The 16,229-nt window shown below is 49.7% G+C and overlaps 2 protein-coding genes across 3 annotated transcripts in view; one reads left to right on the top strand and one right to left on the bottom strand.

Annotated features, from left to right (window-relative positions):
• TG (thyroglobulin) overlaps positions 1 to 16,229 on the top strand; it is a 242,372-nt gene that overhangs the window by 142,970 nt on the left and 83,173 nt on the right. The window contains exon 41 of the mRNA XM_027132515.1: positions 1,763 to 1,965. Within this exon, the coding sequence (XP_026988316.1) occupies positions 1,763 to 1,965 (203 nt within the window). The remainder of the gene's footprint in view (positions 1 to 1,762; positions 1,966 to 16,229) is intronic.
• Positions 7,431 to 16,229, bottom strand: part of SLA (Src like adaptor) — a 34,180-nt gene continuing 25,381 nt past the window's right edge. For both annotated transcript variants that reach the window (XM_027132516.1, XM_027132517.1), the window contains exons 6-8: positions 14,432 to 14,563; positions 10,429 to 10,561; positions 7,431 to 9,517 (exon numbers count right to left, since the gene is read on the bottom strand). In XM_027132516.1, coding sequence (XP_026988317.1) covers positions 9,304 to 9,517; positions 10,429 to 10,561; positions 14,432 to 14,563 — 479 coding nt within the window. In that variant the 3' untranslated portion in view covers positions 7,431 to 9,303. The remainder of the gene's footprint in view (positions 9,518 to 10,428; positions 10,562 to 14,431; positions 14,564 to 16,229) is intronic.

Raw genomic sequence — 16,229 nt, forward strand, 5'->3', positions numbered from 1 at the left:
AGAGTCTAGCAGGGGAGCCAGTGGTGACAAATGCTTTGAAAGGGGCCCCTCACTTCCCCTGAGGGCTGCCTATGAGCTGATGGTGTAGCTAAGACTTGGAGGATGACTGGGCCAGAGGAGGGAGTTAGAGAAGGTCAAGGGGAGAGGGCACAGCTCTGGGTGGAGGAAATCACATGTGCAAGCACAGGCATGGGGGAGGGTGGGGCTGGTGTGTTTGAGCCTCTGAGGGGAAGCCTGGCTGGTTGCAGCACAGAACAGTGGGGAGACAAAGGGAGATGTGGCCTGAGAGATGGATGGCCCGGTCCCGGGGGGCTTTGAATGTGATAGAAGAACTGAAATGGTGTCCTAAGGACCATGGGATGAGAGGGGACATTTTACATAGGATGGGGCAGGGTGTGTGTGTGTGTGTGTGTGTGTCAGAGAGAGAGATAATCAAGATTCTAAGTTTAGAAGACCACTCTGCATGCGCCATGGAGAATTCACTGTAGGGAGGAATGTGTGGATACAGGAGGCCAAGGAGAAGCGTGGAGGAAAGGGGGTGGCAGTCAGTGGCGGGAGAGCCTGCAGCGGCTGGGGAGGAGGGGGTCACGGTCGAAGGAGGAGTCGGGGAGACTCCCGCGAGGCCGTGCAGGAGCAGGGTGGGCGGTGCCGCGCTTGAAGGAGAAGGTAAGAAACTCTGCCGAGGCCGCCGGTGGGAGCGCTCAGGAGACTTAGAATCAATTCCCTTTGGGGCTGAATGGACTTGAGGTGCCTGTGAGACAGCCTCCTGGGGGAACTCGAGGGGCCCAGGCCTGGGAGAGTGCCCTGGGCTGCGGACACAGTCCCGAGAGTCTTTGCACATAGGCGGTGGTTGGAGCCACGGGTTCTGCTGGGGTTTCCTGGAAAGAAGCCAGAGACGAAGGGCATGAACCTCGGCTCAAACCAGAGCAGGCTTGGTGTTTCAGGGCAGTTAGCAGTGTAGACTAAGAGGGGCCGTTGAATTCAGAGGACGCCCGAAGGGCCTGGGCACGGCGTGTCCCAAATGCCAAGGGGAAGAGCACGTGTTGGCTGTATGGTTCCTTTGTATCTGAATCATTCGACTTAAAACAACATGCTGAGCTTTTGATACATATTTACTGAATTCTATGAATAAAAGAGAGATGGACTCAACTGAGTGCTGCATATGTGGTCATATACATGACTGTAGTCAAAAGGTGTGTGCTTTGGAAACAAGCAACAGGATCAAATGACAATCAACAACAAACAAACAATGTAAGAAACTTGAATCGCAGCTCTGCCGCTGCTGCGAAGGTCATGGAAGGTAGTGGGAAGAGGTGGGACCGAGAGTCTCAGCCGGGCCTGGCCATCATCGGGGGGCAGGAGACACGGAGAGTCACGGGCAGTGGGGGGAGATGGGGGGCCGGAAATTCAGCTCCTTCTCGTCGGATGCGCCAAGCCTGGGGTCTGAACGTGCAATGCCTCTCATCTGAGAAGCCGCCCTCCTCACGGGCAGTGGGACGAGATGGGGTGGCCGTGGCCCACAGAGGTGGAGGGACACGTCTGCAGTCTCCTAGCTGAAGCGAGAATCCGGGCCGGATGGGCCTGGTTCCGGAGCCCAGGCTCTTCCCACTGCCCCACTATATTGGGAAACCACAGTCCAGACCTATGCGGGCAGGAGCCCAGGCCCCCCACCGGCACCCCGTGCCTGGCTCACACAACACGAGGATGGTTACATCCCAGGTTGCAGAATCGCAGAGTGCTGAAGGCTTTCCTCTTTCTGAAGGGTCCGGCGAGTTGAGCGGCAACTGGGGGCTGCTGGACCAGGTGGTGGCTCTGACCTGGGTGCAGACCCACATCGGAGCGTTTGGTGGGGACCCTCAGCGCGTGACACTGGCAGCAGACCGTGGCGGAGCCGACGTGGCCAGCGTCCACCTTCTAACCACTAGGGCCACAGACTCCAGACTCTTCCGGAGAGCCATGCTGATGGTGAGTCGCCTGCTCTGCCTTCAGTCTTGCTGAAGGTGGTCCCTCCTTGCCCCAGTTGGCTTCAATTGCTTGGACTTGCTTTATCCTTTGTTCTGAGTGGGTGTCCTGCCCATGGCCATCTTTCCGTGTTCACGTGAGCCCGGATGCTGCAGGGCTCCCCTGACTGCTGTCCACTCACATCTAAAATGTTAATAATTCTAGACGGGGAAGAGTTTCTATTTCCTGGGAGTGCCTCATTAGGGTTTAATAGCAATTAAAGCAGTGGAGGGCAGCTGGATCTGTCACAGAGCAACAAAGGTTTGGCCAACTTTGTTGCTGACTGGTGAGTGAAGGCAAAGAATAGAACATAACACTCAGGATTCCACTGGATGGTCTGAAGTACCTGCTGAGTGATGATGATGATGATTATGATGATGATGATGGTGATGATGGTGATGATGGTGGTGTTGATGGTGATGATGGTGATGATGGTGATGATGATGGTGTTGATGATGGTGATGTTGGTGATGGTGATGTTGATGATGGTGATGTTGATGGTGATGATGATGGCATGAGAATGTTGATAGTGATGAAATAATTATGATGGAGGAAACAACCTGTTGACCACAGCATATGCTCTGATGGCTATTGTGTCACTGATGAGCTTCTAATGTTATTGAATGTCCAACTGGTGCCAGGTACTATGCTCCTTTTTGGAAGTGCCATGCTAAATAATACACGACCTAGTTCTCAGGAAGCTTGTAGTTTACTGGAGAAAGAGGTGACAAACATTTAAAGCAGATATTTAAAAGAGCGTCTTAGAGCAGCTCAGAGAGACGCTCCCAACCAAACTCAGGGGAAAGAGAGAATGTCCCAGAATGCCTCCTGAGAGAGAGACTGTGCCAGCTGATGTTGAAGGCTGTGTAGGCACGTAACCAGAGTCCTAGCACCAAGGGAAAGTTTGGCTCTTTGCTGGGGTCTGCCCATCATGCAGTGCAGCTGGAGGACCGGGTCTGCGTGGACAGTGGTGTGGAGGCAGAGAGCAGCCAGCCTGCAGTAAACGCCTCGGGTGTTATCCTGAGTGCATGGGAGCCTTCAGCGTCTTTTGTGTGTTTGCTGGTTTGGTTTTCCGTTTTAACCAGTACTAAGTGTACAATTCACTGGCATTGAGTACATTTCAATGTAGTGCAACCATCAGCATGAACTGTCACCAGTACTTGTTCATCATCCTAAACAGAGACTCTGTACCTGTCAAACGCTAACTCCCCATTCTCCTTTCCTCCCAGCCCCTGGGAACTGCTACTCTACTTTCTGTGTCTGTGAATTTGCCCACTCTAATATGAATTTACCTCATGTTAGTGGAATCCCAGAAGATCTGTCCTTTTGTAACTGGCTTACTTCACTTAGCATAGTGTCCTCAAGCTTCGTCCACGTTGTAGCATGCGTCGGAATTTCATTCCTTTTTAGGGCTGAATGATATTCCGTTGTATGTGTACAGCACATTTTGTTTATCCATTCATCTATTGATTGATGTTTGGGTTGCTTCCCCCTTTTGGCTACTGGAAATAGTGCTGCTATGAACACTCTCATGCCATCAGAGGGTTTTAGGCAGGTGGGAAACTTGCTTAGACTCGCCTTCAGGAAGACTTCTAGAGCTCGGCGGAGGATGCGTGTAAGAGGGGCAGTGCTGGAGGAAGAGAAAGCAATGAGGAGACTACTGAGTGACCCAAAGGAAGGTACGAAGGAGAACCACTGAGGCCAGTGCCATGGACCTGCTGGCGATTCTAAGGCCATCAAACCACATCTAGCTCTCTCCAGCCTTCCCAGGATCCAAACCTGTGATCATAAGCAGGGTGGAGAAGTGTCACTGTTTGGGCACAACGGAGGCGGGATCAGCATCATTGCTGTCCCTGCCAAGGAGCAGGGCCTCCTGCCACTTCATCTCTCCCCTTCAGCCACGGGAGCCTTCTAGTACTCCTTGAAGGGTCCCTGCACTAGTTCCTGCCTCTTACTGGTAGTTTCCTGTGCGTGGATTCCTTTTCTCCCGTCTTCCTCTTTGCCCTCCCTACTCGTCTTTCAGGGGCTACTTCCAGACTTTCCAGCCTCGAACCAGGCCCTCTTCCTATGGCTGATGCCATCCGTAAATCTCGTACGGCATCTCTCCTGCTTCCCCACCGGTACATAATTGCTCCTACTGCCATGTATGTCTCTCTTACAAGACTGTCATCTCCAGGACAGCCGGGGATGCCTGGCTCTCCACAGAGCCCGGGGCACCCAGCACTGCTGTCTTAGGGTCGATGCTCCGTGATTAACATCCGGGCAGTAAAGGAGCTCATGAGCCTGGGAGGGGGGGTGTCAAGGGACCCACAGGCTAGTCCACTTCTTGCCTTCCCACCTCTTCCTTGTGTTTCTCGTCCTTTGCATCAGGTTTTCTTCAATCTGTCCCTTCATGCTTGGTGCATCTGAGTGTCAGGAGGCCTGAGCACAAACATCTTTCAGTTCCTGGTATTGAAAGCAGACCTTCCTGACTTTGAGTTGATCCTGAAGGGCTGCGTTGATGCCCCCAAGGCCTGCTCAGAAGCCAGACACTGAGTGGGACCCAGAGGACACCAAAAATACCTTCCAGTGCGCCCAGAAGGCAGAATTTTCCTTTTGAAAGTTCTGGAGGGTTTCGATGTTTAGGGAATTTCAAAAACTAATCTGTTTTAGCAAATGGTAGTGTATTTAAGAATAATCCCTCCATCTGCTTTAGTCATGTGGAGGTAGCCTTTACAACTGCTCCCTGCAGTTTGGGGGGATGCCTGTGAAATTATTTGGGAATGAGAGAATTAAAATACTTCAAGATATTAGCAGTTCTTCAGTGTGCTCTCTACCAACAGATGTTTGGGGGAATGAATGTGAGTTGGTGCTATATTCTTGGATAAAATCTTCAGTCTTTCTACAAATCTTGGGACCAGAACTGTTGAAATTTGGACGAAACAGACTCCTGTGATAATTAATAACTTATATTTATTTGTTTAGCATGTTTGGGACCATAAGTCACTTCGAATATATTACCTCATAGATTCCTCACATTAATTTGCCAGGGACATTTATTTTATTTCTAATCTAGACAAAATAAAGCCAAGGCTCAGAGATGTTTAGTGACCCGCTAAAGAACACACAGTAAAGAAGGAGCTGCATTAGGGGTTGGAAGCTGAAGCCAAACCCTGTTTTCTTCTACACTGTGAGGCTCCTCCAAGAGCCTGTGACTCATTCGGGGTCTCAATGTGTCAGAGAAAGAGTGCAGGCCTAGGGTCAGACAAGCCTGAGTTAAGATGCTGGCCTTGGGTGAAACACTTTACCACTGCCTTCTTCATGGATAAAATAGGTGTGATTAATTCTGTCTCCTACGGGCTCACGCAGTCATGATACAAGGTCTGTAAAGTGCCCTGCACACTGTGGGAACTCAAGGAACCCGAGCTCCCCCATGTCCCATGCCAAGCGAAGGCAACTCCAGGCAAAAGCAGATCCTGAGTGTTTCACCTGCCCTGGGGGCCAGCTTGAAAAAGGAAGAGGGGAGCCATATTGCAAGCCTGAATTCTGTGGCGCTGACCCCTTGGCCAGTTTTAAGAGAAGGCAGAGGAGGTCATGTCCTCTGTGCTGTGAGTCTCAGGACCCAGAAGAAATTTCCATTGCTTTCCTTTGACATTGCCCCAATTCTGCATTCCTCTGAGTGAACTCCAGGCCTCAGAAACTGGCCTCAAGCTAAATTTTCCGGTCTCCTTTCCCACATGAGCGCTACAGTCAAGGCTCAGCAGCTCTGCCACCATTCCTAGAAAATGCGGTGCCTTCCTCTAGATCTTTCCAGGCTCTTCTGTGGTCAGCACATCCTGTTTTCCACCTGGACAATCACTCCACCCTTCAGGGCTCAGCAGAATTGGGCCTCTAAGGCTTCCTCCAGCTCTAAAACAGAAAGCATCTCACGGCGGGGAAGAGACTTCTACGTAGCGATTTTTAGGAATTCCGACTTGTTTTCCATTTGTTAACTTTTCTAACACATCTTATTCCATTTCTACTGTGACTCGGTGCTTGATTGGGTACGTGATTTATGCTCTTAGTAGCTCTTAGTACGGCCTTAGCACTTAGCTCAGCTCCTGGTTCAAAGAGGGCACCTGAGACCATGCTGAGTCCATTAAACCAGCAGTGGTGGAGAGCAGGGGATGCTGGCTTGGTCCCAGAGCACTGATTTTTCCTGTTTTCATACAGACCTCCCAGTGGGAGCCCTCGCCCCATTGCTTCCCTTAATCAAAACTGGCCTAGCTATTCACAGGCTTTGATGCTTCCATATATATTCTAGAATAAGTTTACGGATTTTTAAAAATATTCCGGATGGGAATTGGATTGTAGTTTCATGTAATTTTTCAAATCATTTCAGAAAAATATCTATGTTTTTAGGATGTTAGTTCTTATATCCATGGATCAGTTTAACCCCATAACCAGGAACATAGTATTTTTGTCTCCTTACGTCTTCTCATAGAGTTTTGAACTTTTCTCCATAAAAGTTTTGCGAAGTTATTTTGAGGCGAGACCCTACATAAATGGTTTCGTGTTTTCTATTTTACTTTCCAGTTGGTAAATATGGGTGTAGCGGAAGAAGTTGGTTCCGCATTTGGCGAGCTTTCTTACCGCCTCTAATACTTTGTCTGTTGTTTCCATTGGATTTTCTATGAAGTTATCTCATTATCTGCAAATCATGGCGGGTTTATTTCTGTGCGCTTTGGAGCAAATACTCACCTGCTCTAACAAGGAGACCCATCACAAAAGTAGCTTAAATAACAAATGCGTTTCTTTTTTTTCCTCTTTCCCATAATGTTTCCCCAAGTGTGGAGTACAGGTATCTCGTGATCTCTCGGGGGCCGGCTTCCTTCTAGGTGTTTGTCTGTCATCCCAGGGCCTTGCTGTCATCTGCAGGGCTGAGCCTGGGCTGCCAGGGATTGCAGACTGCGGGGAGGGGACGAAGGAGGGGAGAGCCACCCCTGCTGACGTGGGGAAGGAAGGGCACATCTCCCGGCTCCGCCCCGCGGGGACCTCCTCTGGTTTTACTGCAATGACCCCAGCACCCAGGACAGTGTCTGGTATTTAATAGGTGTCCAAAAACATATTTGTAGAAAGAAACTCTTGGAAGAACAAATAGCAGAGGTATCAAAAGTAATTTGCAGGGATGTGTAGGTGAGACAAAATTTTCATAACAATTGCTAAGAAATTGTTCTCTCCCTCGATCCCTGGACATCCACCTTCAAGTTGGATGAGGCACCCTCAAAAGTCATAAAACCCTGGTTTCTTAAGGCTGCACCTCAAGAAGAAACCAAGATACTAACCAATGCGGGTTCGTCTCGTGTTCCCTGGTCTCCTCTCTCTCCAGCTGCAAGTTTATTTGAAAATTCGAAACCCACAGAGCTTCTAGACGAACCACCCACCAGCCTCACCCAGGAAGCTCTCCCCACTTTCCAAGAATTAAATATTCATTAGGTTTATTTTAATCGGGAATACATACATGATTTAGCAAAGCGTAATGCTTCCCACATAGAAATCCCTCCGCCTATTCCCCAAATGTTCCAACCACGTGAATCACAACAGAAAACAATACAGAAGACGCTGTATACACAGGTGTTCACCAGGTCACCCTGCCTTATGGCGGAAGCCGAGGTCCCCAGAGCTACATTCATTTCCCATACATTGGCTGGCTCTATAGAAACAGCCTTTGGGGAATGTTGAGGAAACCACAAGTGTCTTCTTGGATAAACACACTGGAATCTGATGATACAGAAAATCATGTAAGCGCGTGTGCACACACCACCAGCGCAGTGATCTCAGATGGACAGAATGCATATATACTGGACAGACAAACCTTTCCTGTTGGCAGTGCCCCTCCTCCCCCTGAATCCCTTTGCAACTGGGAAAATGCGTCACGGCGACATCTGCAGCCCCCTTCCTAACAGGATCTGGAGATAAAGGCTTCTTCTGCTCTAGAACTTTGCTATGTTTTCTCTTTCGTCTCTTAGAATTATGTTTGACAGAACTAAGCCACTCCAATTCCCATCTTTTCTAGAGCTGAGCATTTTTATTCCTGTGGCTGCCAGACTCGTTTTAGAATAAGATACTGGATGCGTTATTCCTTTAGAACTTATCAGTTTCCTTTTTTCAAAAAATCCAACCATTCTCACTTACCCAGTCCAACCAACCGTTCCACTGTTTAAAGATCCAGCTGAAACATGAGCTCCTGGGTCACCCTCACCTGACCCCACTCCCACCCAAAGCTGTGAGCTGATTTCTGCTTCTACAGCCCCCTTTCACAATATTTGTTTATACACTTTTCTCCCTGTCTACACTGCTGGGGCCCCTCCCGCTCGCTCGCTCTCTCTCTCTCTCTCTCTCTCTCTCTCTCTCTATATATATATATATATATATACACACACACACACACACACACATATACATATTTTTGACCTGACACCTTACACAGAACTTAACACAGTGCCGCTTCTGGCAGTCACTGTCATGAATGAGTAATTGATGCATTAATATAGACAAGAATCTCAGCACCCCAGGGAAGCTCTTCCTGTGCTGTGAGCTGTGGTCGGCGACCTCATGAAATCTTGCGCAGTGCCAGGCCTGCCCTTGCGCTTTCACTGTCAGCAGCCGCCCCCCTCCCCCATTACTCGTGGTCTCAGCAGAAGTAGGGAGGCCATCTGACTTCTGCACACGTAGCTTTGGAACGAGAAGCCCAAAGGGATCTCCCCATTCAGGGCTCGTAAGGAAGGTTAGCATTTAGTGTCACTGAACTCCCTTAAAAAGAGAGGAGCCATATCCCAGAGGTCTCTTTACAGATTGGTTACAAAAGTTCAATGCAGGAGATCAATTTGCAAACCCAGACTTTCTGCCAGGCCACAGTTTCTGGCTCATCTTCTTCTCAGGCTTATCTCATTCAGAGGTTTTCTTCAGGGACCTCAGAGTGAGTCCACCTGGGCGGTGTGTTGGAGAGCGGTCCTTGGTTGGGCACGTTCCTGTGAGAGAGCATCTTTGTCTTTCCCACAAATGTGGCGTGCACATGCACACACGCAGGGCTCTTCTGAACCCTCGCCTGAAGATGCCAGGAGTCCACATTTTGCAATGTGCCTGATCAAATGCCAGAGAGGGGTTCCCTTTGTCATGACGCAGATAGAGAAGATGAGAGTTCAATTCTCCATGTGGCTTCTCTTGGCTTCTGGAAGATGTGGGGTTCCCCAGGGACCAGGAAACCGTGCCTTTCTGCAAGATCCCAGGTGACAGTTTGAACCTCTGTTACTTTGTGCAAACACCATGGTGTCTGTTCTCGGGCTAATCTTCAAAGTACGGCGTTGACGAGAAGAAAGAGCTCTTTCTTTTGCTTCCACTGTACATCAAAGAGACGCTTTTCTTCTTTCGATCGAAGGAGGTGCTGTCATCCCCGGTCAGGGACAGGTAGGAGGCGATGCTTTCCCGAAGGCCGTAGCTGAAAAGGGACTCATCCACACTGAGTGGGTTCTCAGCCCCCTCCGGGTCATCTTGCCGTCTGCGAGTGGGCAGAAAGTGGACAGAGAAAGGGGCAAAAGAGAGGGACATAGTGGGATGGAGGACAAAAGAATGAGAAAAGGTAGAAAAACAAATGAAGAGCCTGGTTAATATATATCTAACATTCTAATTCTGCTTCTTGCATTTGTGGCTGTGTAATCTTGGAGAAATCACTCAACCTCTCTGAACTGCCATTTCCTTGGATGGCTAAAACTTCCAACTATAAATTTTAATGAATATTCTTCATGATATTTACAAGGAGGAGCTGTTTTATTCATTTCCCAGGCAATTCTGATGACTGATTTTCTTTGAATTTGCCAATGGGATGTCTGGATCGGTGTTTAATTAATACGATAACCCCAACTACAGATAATTCCAACTACAGATACCCCTAAAAATGCAATAGCTGACAATCAAATAGAACAAATAAGGGAAGATTTTTTTTTCCCTTAAAAAAATGAAGTTGCCTTAGGATTTTGCTTGTATGTTTACCTTCAAGATTAAGTTTACAGTAATATTAAATTTGTACAAGATTGATTTGTGTGTTATTCTCTAATTGTTAGGATACTAACAATTAGAAAAAAGCAAGATGGTATCGTTCAGCTAGAAAATATTCAGCTAACACCAAAGGAGGGCTCAATAAATGTTTGCACAACTGCGGGGACTGAGGCCATGGCGGGGAGTTGCTAGGGCCATGCCACCCGGGGCATGAGGCCTGAGGCTGGGTCTGCCTCCCAGGGGACAGTGGGATTCCTGGGGTCTGCATCTGCTCAGAGCGAGGGTTTAGCAGGGCCAGCGGTAACTGGCCATGGTGTTCATGTGCCAGGCTCACGTGCTGGTTTGGGGCTTACACGTTCGTTCATGGAGGACACACACACACACACACACACTCACACACACTCAGACACACACCTGGACGCCCTCTTCCAGTCGAAGGTCTTCTGGCGCAAGGTGACAGGTGCGTCGGGGGCCCTCACTGCTGGGGCAGCCGTGGTCTGAGTGAGGCAGGGCGTGGTCAGCACACAGCAGAGGCCGTCGGCCACCTCTGAGGAGGGAAGCAGAGAACCAGTCAGCGACTGTGGGATGCCCCGGCCAGTGTGAGGTGCGGGGCCCTGGATATTCACAAGGGGGAATGGAGGCTGAGATCTGAGAGGGGCTGAGAGTCACGTGCCCACCTGTTGAAGAAATATTAACGTGTCCTGGGTACACACCGTGCTTGGCTTGACACAAGTAAAGAGAAGGGTTTAGGATCCAGAATCCACCAAACTTGGGTTTGAGTTTCAGCTCCGCCCAGATAGTGAATCACCTTGACCCTCTCTGAACCTGTTTCCTCAATTGTTGGATGAGGGGACTGTGCTACCAAGAGAGAACAGCTGGCAGAGCACTCGCATGAGGGCCCAGACTCAGTGGTTTCACAGCAAGGTGCAGGGCCATCCGCTTCAGGTGAGCCTCCTGTGTGCGCGGCGGTGGGGGAGATGTGTGCAATGTGTGTTCCCCCACAGCACACAGAAGGGGCTCAGTACAGCATGGGTGGGGCTAATGCATCTTTAGGAAGAAAGGGAGATAAAGGAAACAAGGAAAGAAGACAGAAAGGAAGGGGGAGAGAGAGGGAGGAGGGAGGGAGGGAGGAAGGAAGGAAGGAAGGAAGGGAGGAAGGAAGGGAGGGGGGAAGATGGAGAGAGAAGGAGGGAGTGAGGTAGAGAGAGGGAGGGAGGGGAAGAAGCAAAGACAGACAAAAAGGATAAAAGATACAGAAATAGGAGGAGAAAAAAGATAAAAGGCAAATGGAGAAAATGGACGAAGAAAAAAAGGAAGAAACATCTCTCTTCTCTACCCTAGATACAAAGAGGATGAAAATTAAATAAATCCTTTCCTCTTATCCCTCTGCTAGTAGGACATAGCTGAGTTTCCATGGTCCCTCATCTTTCCAGGAGCTTTAAGGTAGAGCCTCCGTCTCTTCGAAGCCTTCCCGTAGCCCACGACATCATGAGAAGGACTCGAGCCTGCTGGGCTCAGGTGTTCTTACAGACAGAGGAGATTCTATGTGGCCCTATTGAGGCCAAAGAGCGCAGTGGGTCTTACGTCCTGGGGGAGAAGAGGTGGCCAAGGATGTGAGCTGCCACTGGCCTCTCAGGACAACGCCACCCCAGCCCCGAGCACATAAATCACCAGGGTTTAGGAAGCTCATCGCCCCTAAGGCAGGCTTCACCTCCCAGCTTATTGATGCAGCTCTTGGGGTGTCCTTGCCGAAGAACAAAAGGTAATGGTAGCTGAAGAAGCAAGCCCAGGCTGTCAGAGGGTGGCAGTCAACAATGCTGCGTCTCCATGTGATTTTCCCCGTGAACTCAACTGTCCGCCCACACTGGCTCACACTGAGAAATGTGAGATTGGACCCTGAGGTTACAGGGAGCTTAACTGGATGTGAATCTGCAATAATTACCTGTCACAGGTTGGAAATTGAAACGCCCTCCCAGATTAGGAGGCAAAGGAGACTGAGTCAGACACAAAGACAAAAGAAACCAGCTGCAGGAGATAGCACAGGCGGGGGAGCCTCCTTCCTTAGCAAGGTTAACACTTAGGCTGAGAAATACATTCTGGCAAAGAAGAAGAGGACGAACGCTTCTGAGCACGTAGGCTGAGCCCGGTGCTGGGCGAGCGTGGCATGTGCCAGCTCAGGGAACCCCGAGCTACTCTGGGCCATCAGTACTGTTACATCCATTTGGGGAATGAAGAAAACAAGGCCCCTGGGGTCAGGATCACAGCCAGTTCACAGGCATTATTTTTTTTGGTCCTAACAATAATCCTATGAGGCATTTTAATCCCCATTTTATAGATGCAGAAACTGAGGCTCTGAGATATTAAATAATTTTCCCAAGAGCACAGGATAATAAATATAAGTAACTCATAAAACAAAATTGTCTGTTCACGTCACTTAGCGCACATCTTCTCTGATTCTGCGCCTTTAGGAAGAACCTGGTGGGACGTAAATTGGCCACATTATTCCCACCTTGAGGTCCTGAAGGCACTGGAAGCCTTTCAGGCCTCCATCCAGACCCTTTTCAGTCATTCGCAGAGGTGACTGCTGACTGCAATCCCTGTGCTGATGCGATGGCCAGGGGTGCATTTTTGGAAGGCGCTGCTTCTGCGCTGGCGTGAGATCCTCGAGCGTCTGCGGCCTGGAAGCCGTGTGGACCTCCTGGTCCATAAAAATCTTTGCTGGGCCAGCATCCTTTTCATGTTTGCTTTTGTCTATGCAAAACTTATGGTCACCACACCTCTCAGAAGATTCTTATTAAAAGCCAAATACCACAACCAAGTTTGACTCATGATCAGTAAAAGCTGACTGTTTCCAGGACTCCCTTCCTCTTTCATTTTTAGCTAAGCTGCTAGATGTTGGGGTATCATGGGAGTAATATTTGTTATCATTTATTTTGCATCCGCCACGTGCCAGGCTGTGATAAACATGTTACGTTCACCTTCGTGTTCAATAATCATGACAACCACCTGCAGGGGGCGCTGCTCTCATCCACCTTCCGTGAATGGGGATCCGGGGCTCTGAGAAGTGAAGGTATTTGCCCACGGTCTCACGGAGCCCATACCGGAGCCTGGGCCTGGGTTTCCATAGCGGCCATTCCTCCTTCCAGACCTGCACTTCTCCCAGGCCAGGTGTGATAACCCAGCCCCGTGGACTCCTCCTTTCACCTTGAAATGCCCTTCAAGATCCCACATCCTAAAGAAGCCAGGGTGTGGGGTCAGACATCCTGAGCCCAGAAGGGGGAAGATGCTTACAAAGGGAAAGCAGCTTCTGTCTTCCTCCCTTTCACAAGGCAGAAGCAGGGAGGAGGGAGCCCTCCTGGCCGGGGAACAGTGGCTCACATAGCAGGAGCCCACGTCTGAGTGGCCGGTGCTCTCGTCAGCACTTTCCGTGCTCTAACTTAGCGGACCTCACAGCATCCGCGCGGTAGGAACAGTCAGCACCTGCCTTATCTGGAGAAATGTGGGCACAAAGGTGGACCGCCAGCCCAAGGTTGCCCAGATCTGGGATATGAACACAAGAAGGTTCCAGAGCCAACTCTTAGAAATGCAGCCACCTTTTTACTATTTCTCCCTTTTCCATAGGATAAAACTCTAACTCCTGACCTGGCATTCAGGCCTTTCCCAATCTAACACGAAGGTCCTCTTCCAACTCTGCACACTGTATCATCGCCTCCATCAAACCCCACTCTGCTTCCGCCATCCTGGAGGATGCGCCCCATCCTGGTCAGCATGAAACATTTGGACTTCTCTCCTGGGCCCAGGGAGGACATATGGATGAACAAAGTATAATCCCTGGTGTCTAAGAGCTTGTTGGGAAACACAGACCAGTACACAGTTAACTAGGTCACTGGGCAGGACGCCCAGAGTTCTAGGGAGAAAAACACCTGACATGCTAGGAGAGCAGAGAAAACAGACCATTCGTTTTCTGACTCTTAGGGCTTCATCAAGGAAGTGGCTTCCTGTTGGCCTTGAAGGTTGACGAGGATTTTGACATGCAGAAAAGGGGAAATGAGCGGCATTTCAGAGCAAAGCCCCGGAGGCCCAAGCGTACAGTCCACTTAAGGAAGTGCAGACTGTCTGTGGTTGTGAATGTAGGGGCATCCTAATTCGTTGCACTTACAGGTAGAGAGGGGGTGAAGTTGAGGTTGGCTGCATTTTACTTCCTTAGGCAGCCTTCACATTCAGTCTGTTTTAGCCTGAAATTTACAGTCTGAATTAAAAAGAAAAGAGCATATGAAGAAGCCAGGATGGGCAAGAGAGCAAAGTAAACCACCTGGCATGTCTTGGTGACCCGTGTGCAGCCTAGCCTGAGTGCCCGGGGTAGGGGCAGTTAGAAAAGAGGGGCGTCATGTATTGGTCCCAATGGAGTGTTTCTTACCAGAATAGTGGTTCACCAGGTCCTCCAGGCACTGGAAGGTGAGTCTTGGGGAAATGTAATACCAGTTGTTTGGCAGACGGAAGATGCGGTAATGCTTCACCTGCCGGTGTCTAACCGAGAGCGAATAAAAACCTGCAGGAAGTGAAGGACGAGTCAGTGGCATTCCATGTGTCCCCACCCAAGGGCCGCCAGCTAAGGAGCCCACCACCGCTGAGGCAGAGAGACCTTCTCAGCCTTGTGATATGATGGTGGTACCCAGACACATGCTTTTGTGTTTTGAGCAACGGCTGCTCAAACCCTGTCTGCTTGGTTGTAGCTCACTCTTTAGAGACCCCAGGAGCATAGTATTTGAGCAGCCCAGTTGCATTAACCTTGTTGCAATGCTGGTGTTCAAATGCAAGGAATAAGTCTTTGCTTTGTGAGTTACCATTCTGGGGGCTTCCACATCCTTTTGTGGGTCCTTAGACCAAATGAAATGACTAGAGTTGGATTGCATCCTGTACATCCCGGATCTGCGGTCATTCTTGAGTCTTTCCCAAGTTCACACTCCAAGGTATTTGTGCTGTCGTTTTCCTCCATCACACAGTTGAGGGGCCCTTACAGTTATGCCCCCTTTTCCTGGTCCGTTTTGCCTCTGACTTATACTTGGTGTTCTCAGAAATTTAGGAACTGCGGCAGTTAAGACATTTTTCTGAGTATTCCTAGGCAACATGAAATGTGTTTTGTCTCCTTCAGCACCATGAGAGTAATGACCCAAGATGGGTTAATCAGAGTAGAACTTTGGGTGAGCACCCGCCACTACCTCTCTTAGCCTCGACTTCCCCAAATGGAAAGTGAGAAAATTGAGCTTAGGTCATGTTTAAGAGTCCTTCCTGCTCTGTCTTCTGAGGTTCGAGGAGTGAAAAGGCTGGCGAAGCAGTGAGATGGAGGGGCACTTGTACTTGCTGAGTTTTTGCTGCATGTGCTGGGCTGGGTACTGAGCTATTCCATAGCAACGTCTCTGATGATTCTCAGAAAGACTCTGGGAGGTATTGTTCTCAAATACTATATAGACGGAGAGACTGAGGCTCGAGCACTGCGTGAAATAGCCTGAGGCACACAGCTTGGAAGTGGCAGCCCCACTTTGTCCCCCTAGAGCAGGCCTGCGAGCATTCTGCCGGGCGTCCCTCGCCGCTCTGTCCCAGGCCCGCCCTGTGAGTCAGTTCAGCCTGTGTCTTCCGGTAATGTCAGCAGGGACTGGAAGTATGGTGAGTAGGTCAAGGGTAGCAGGTGGAAACTTAAGAGAACTTTGCATACCCAAGGGAGCAGGGCCTGGGCCCCCCACCTGGGCCCCAGCTCGGCCACAGCTCGGCCTGATTATTTTTAGATCAGCTCTGGCAACTCACACTGGGTCCGTCCCCGCCGCGCCCCGGCCATGCCGGCGTCTGGTCTCCTGCCTCAGGAGAGCCCTGGGACCTGCACAGGAGGTTTTGCCTGTGCTTTGCTTTTGCTCTTACCCGGCTTATTCAGGTTTTGGAGAGAAAAGCTGTTCCTGGCTTTTTTTAAAATTTTAATCCACATATATGTGGTCCCTGCTTCCCCAAAGGAAAGCTGGTGCCCATTTTGGTGGAGGGCTCCATCCCACCAGGTAGCTCTGGTGCTTAATAAGTGCACGGGAAATAGTCTCACATACCACATTTTCTCTTCTTTGATAGCGAACGTACAGGAAGCAGGCTAAGACCTTGAAAGTATTTTCTATATTTAAGAAGTTAATATCAATTCTCAGTTAGCCTGAGTAAGCCCAGGCTATTAATGTTTT

The sequence above is a fragment of the Aethalodelphis obliquidens genome, unplaced genomic scaffold (assembly GCF_003676395.1).
Source record: "Aethalodelphis obliquidens isolate GAN/ISIS:26980383/991018 unplaced genomic scaffold, ASM367639v1 scaffold41, whole genome shotgun sequence".
Lineage (NCBI taxonomy): Eukaryota > Metazoa > Chordata > Mammalia > Artiodactyla > Delphinidae > Aethalodelphis > Aethalodelphis obliquidens.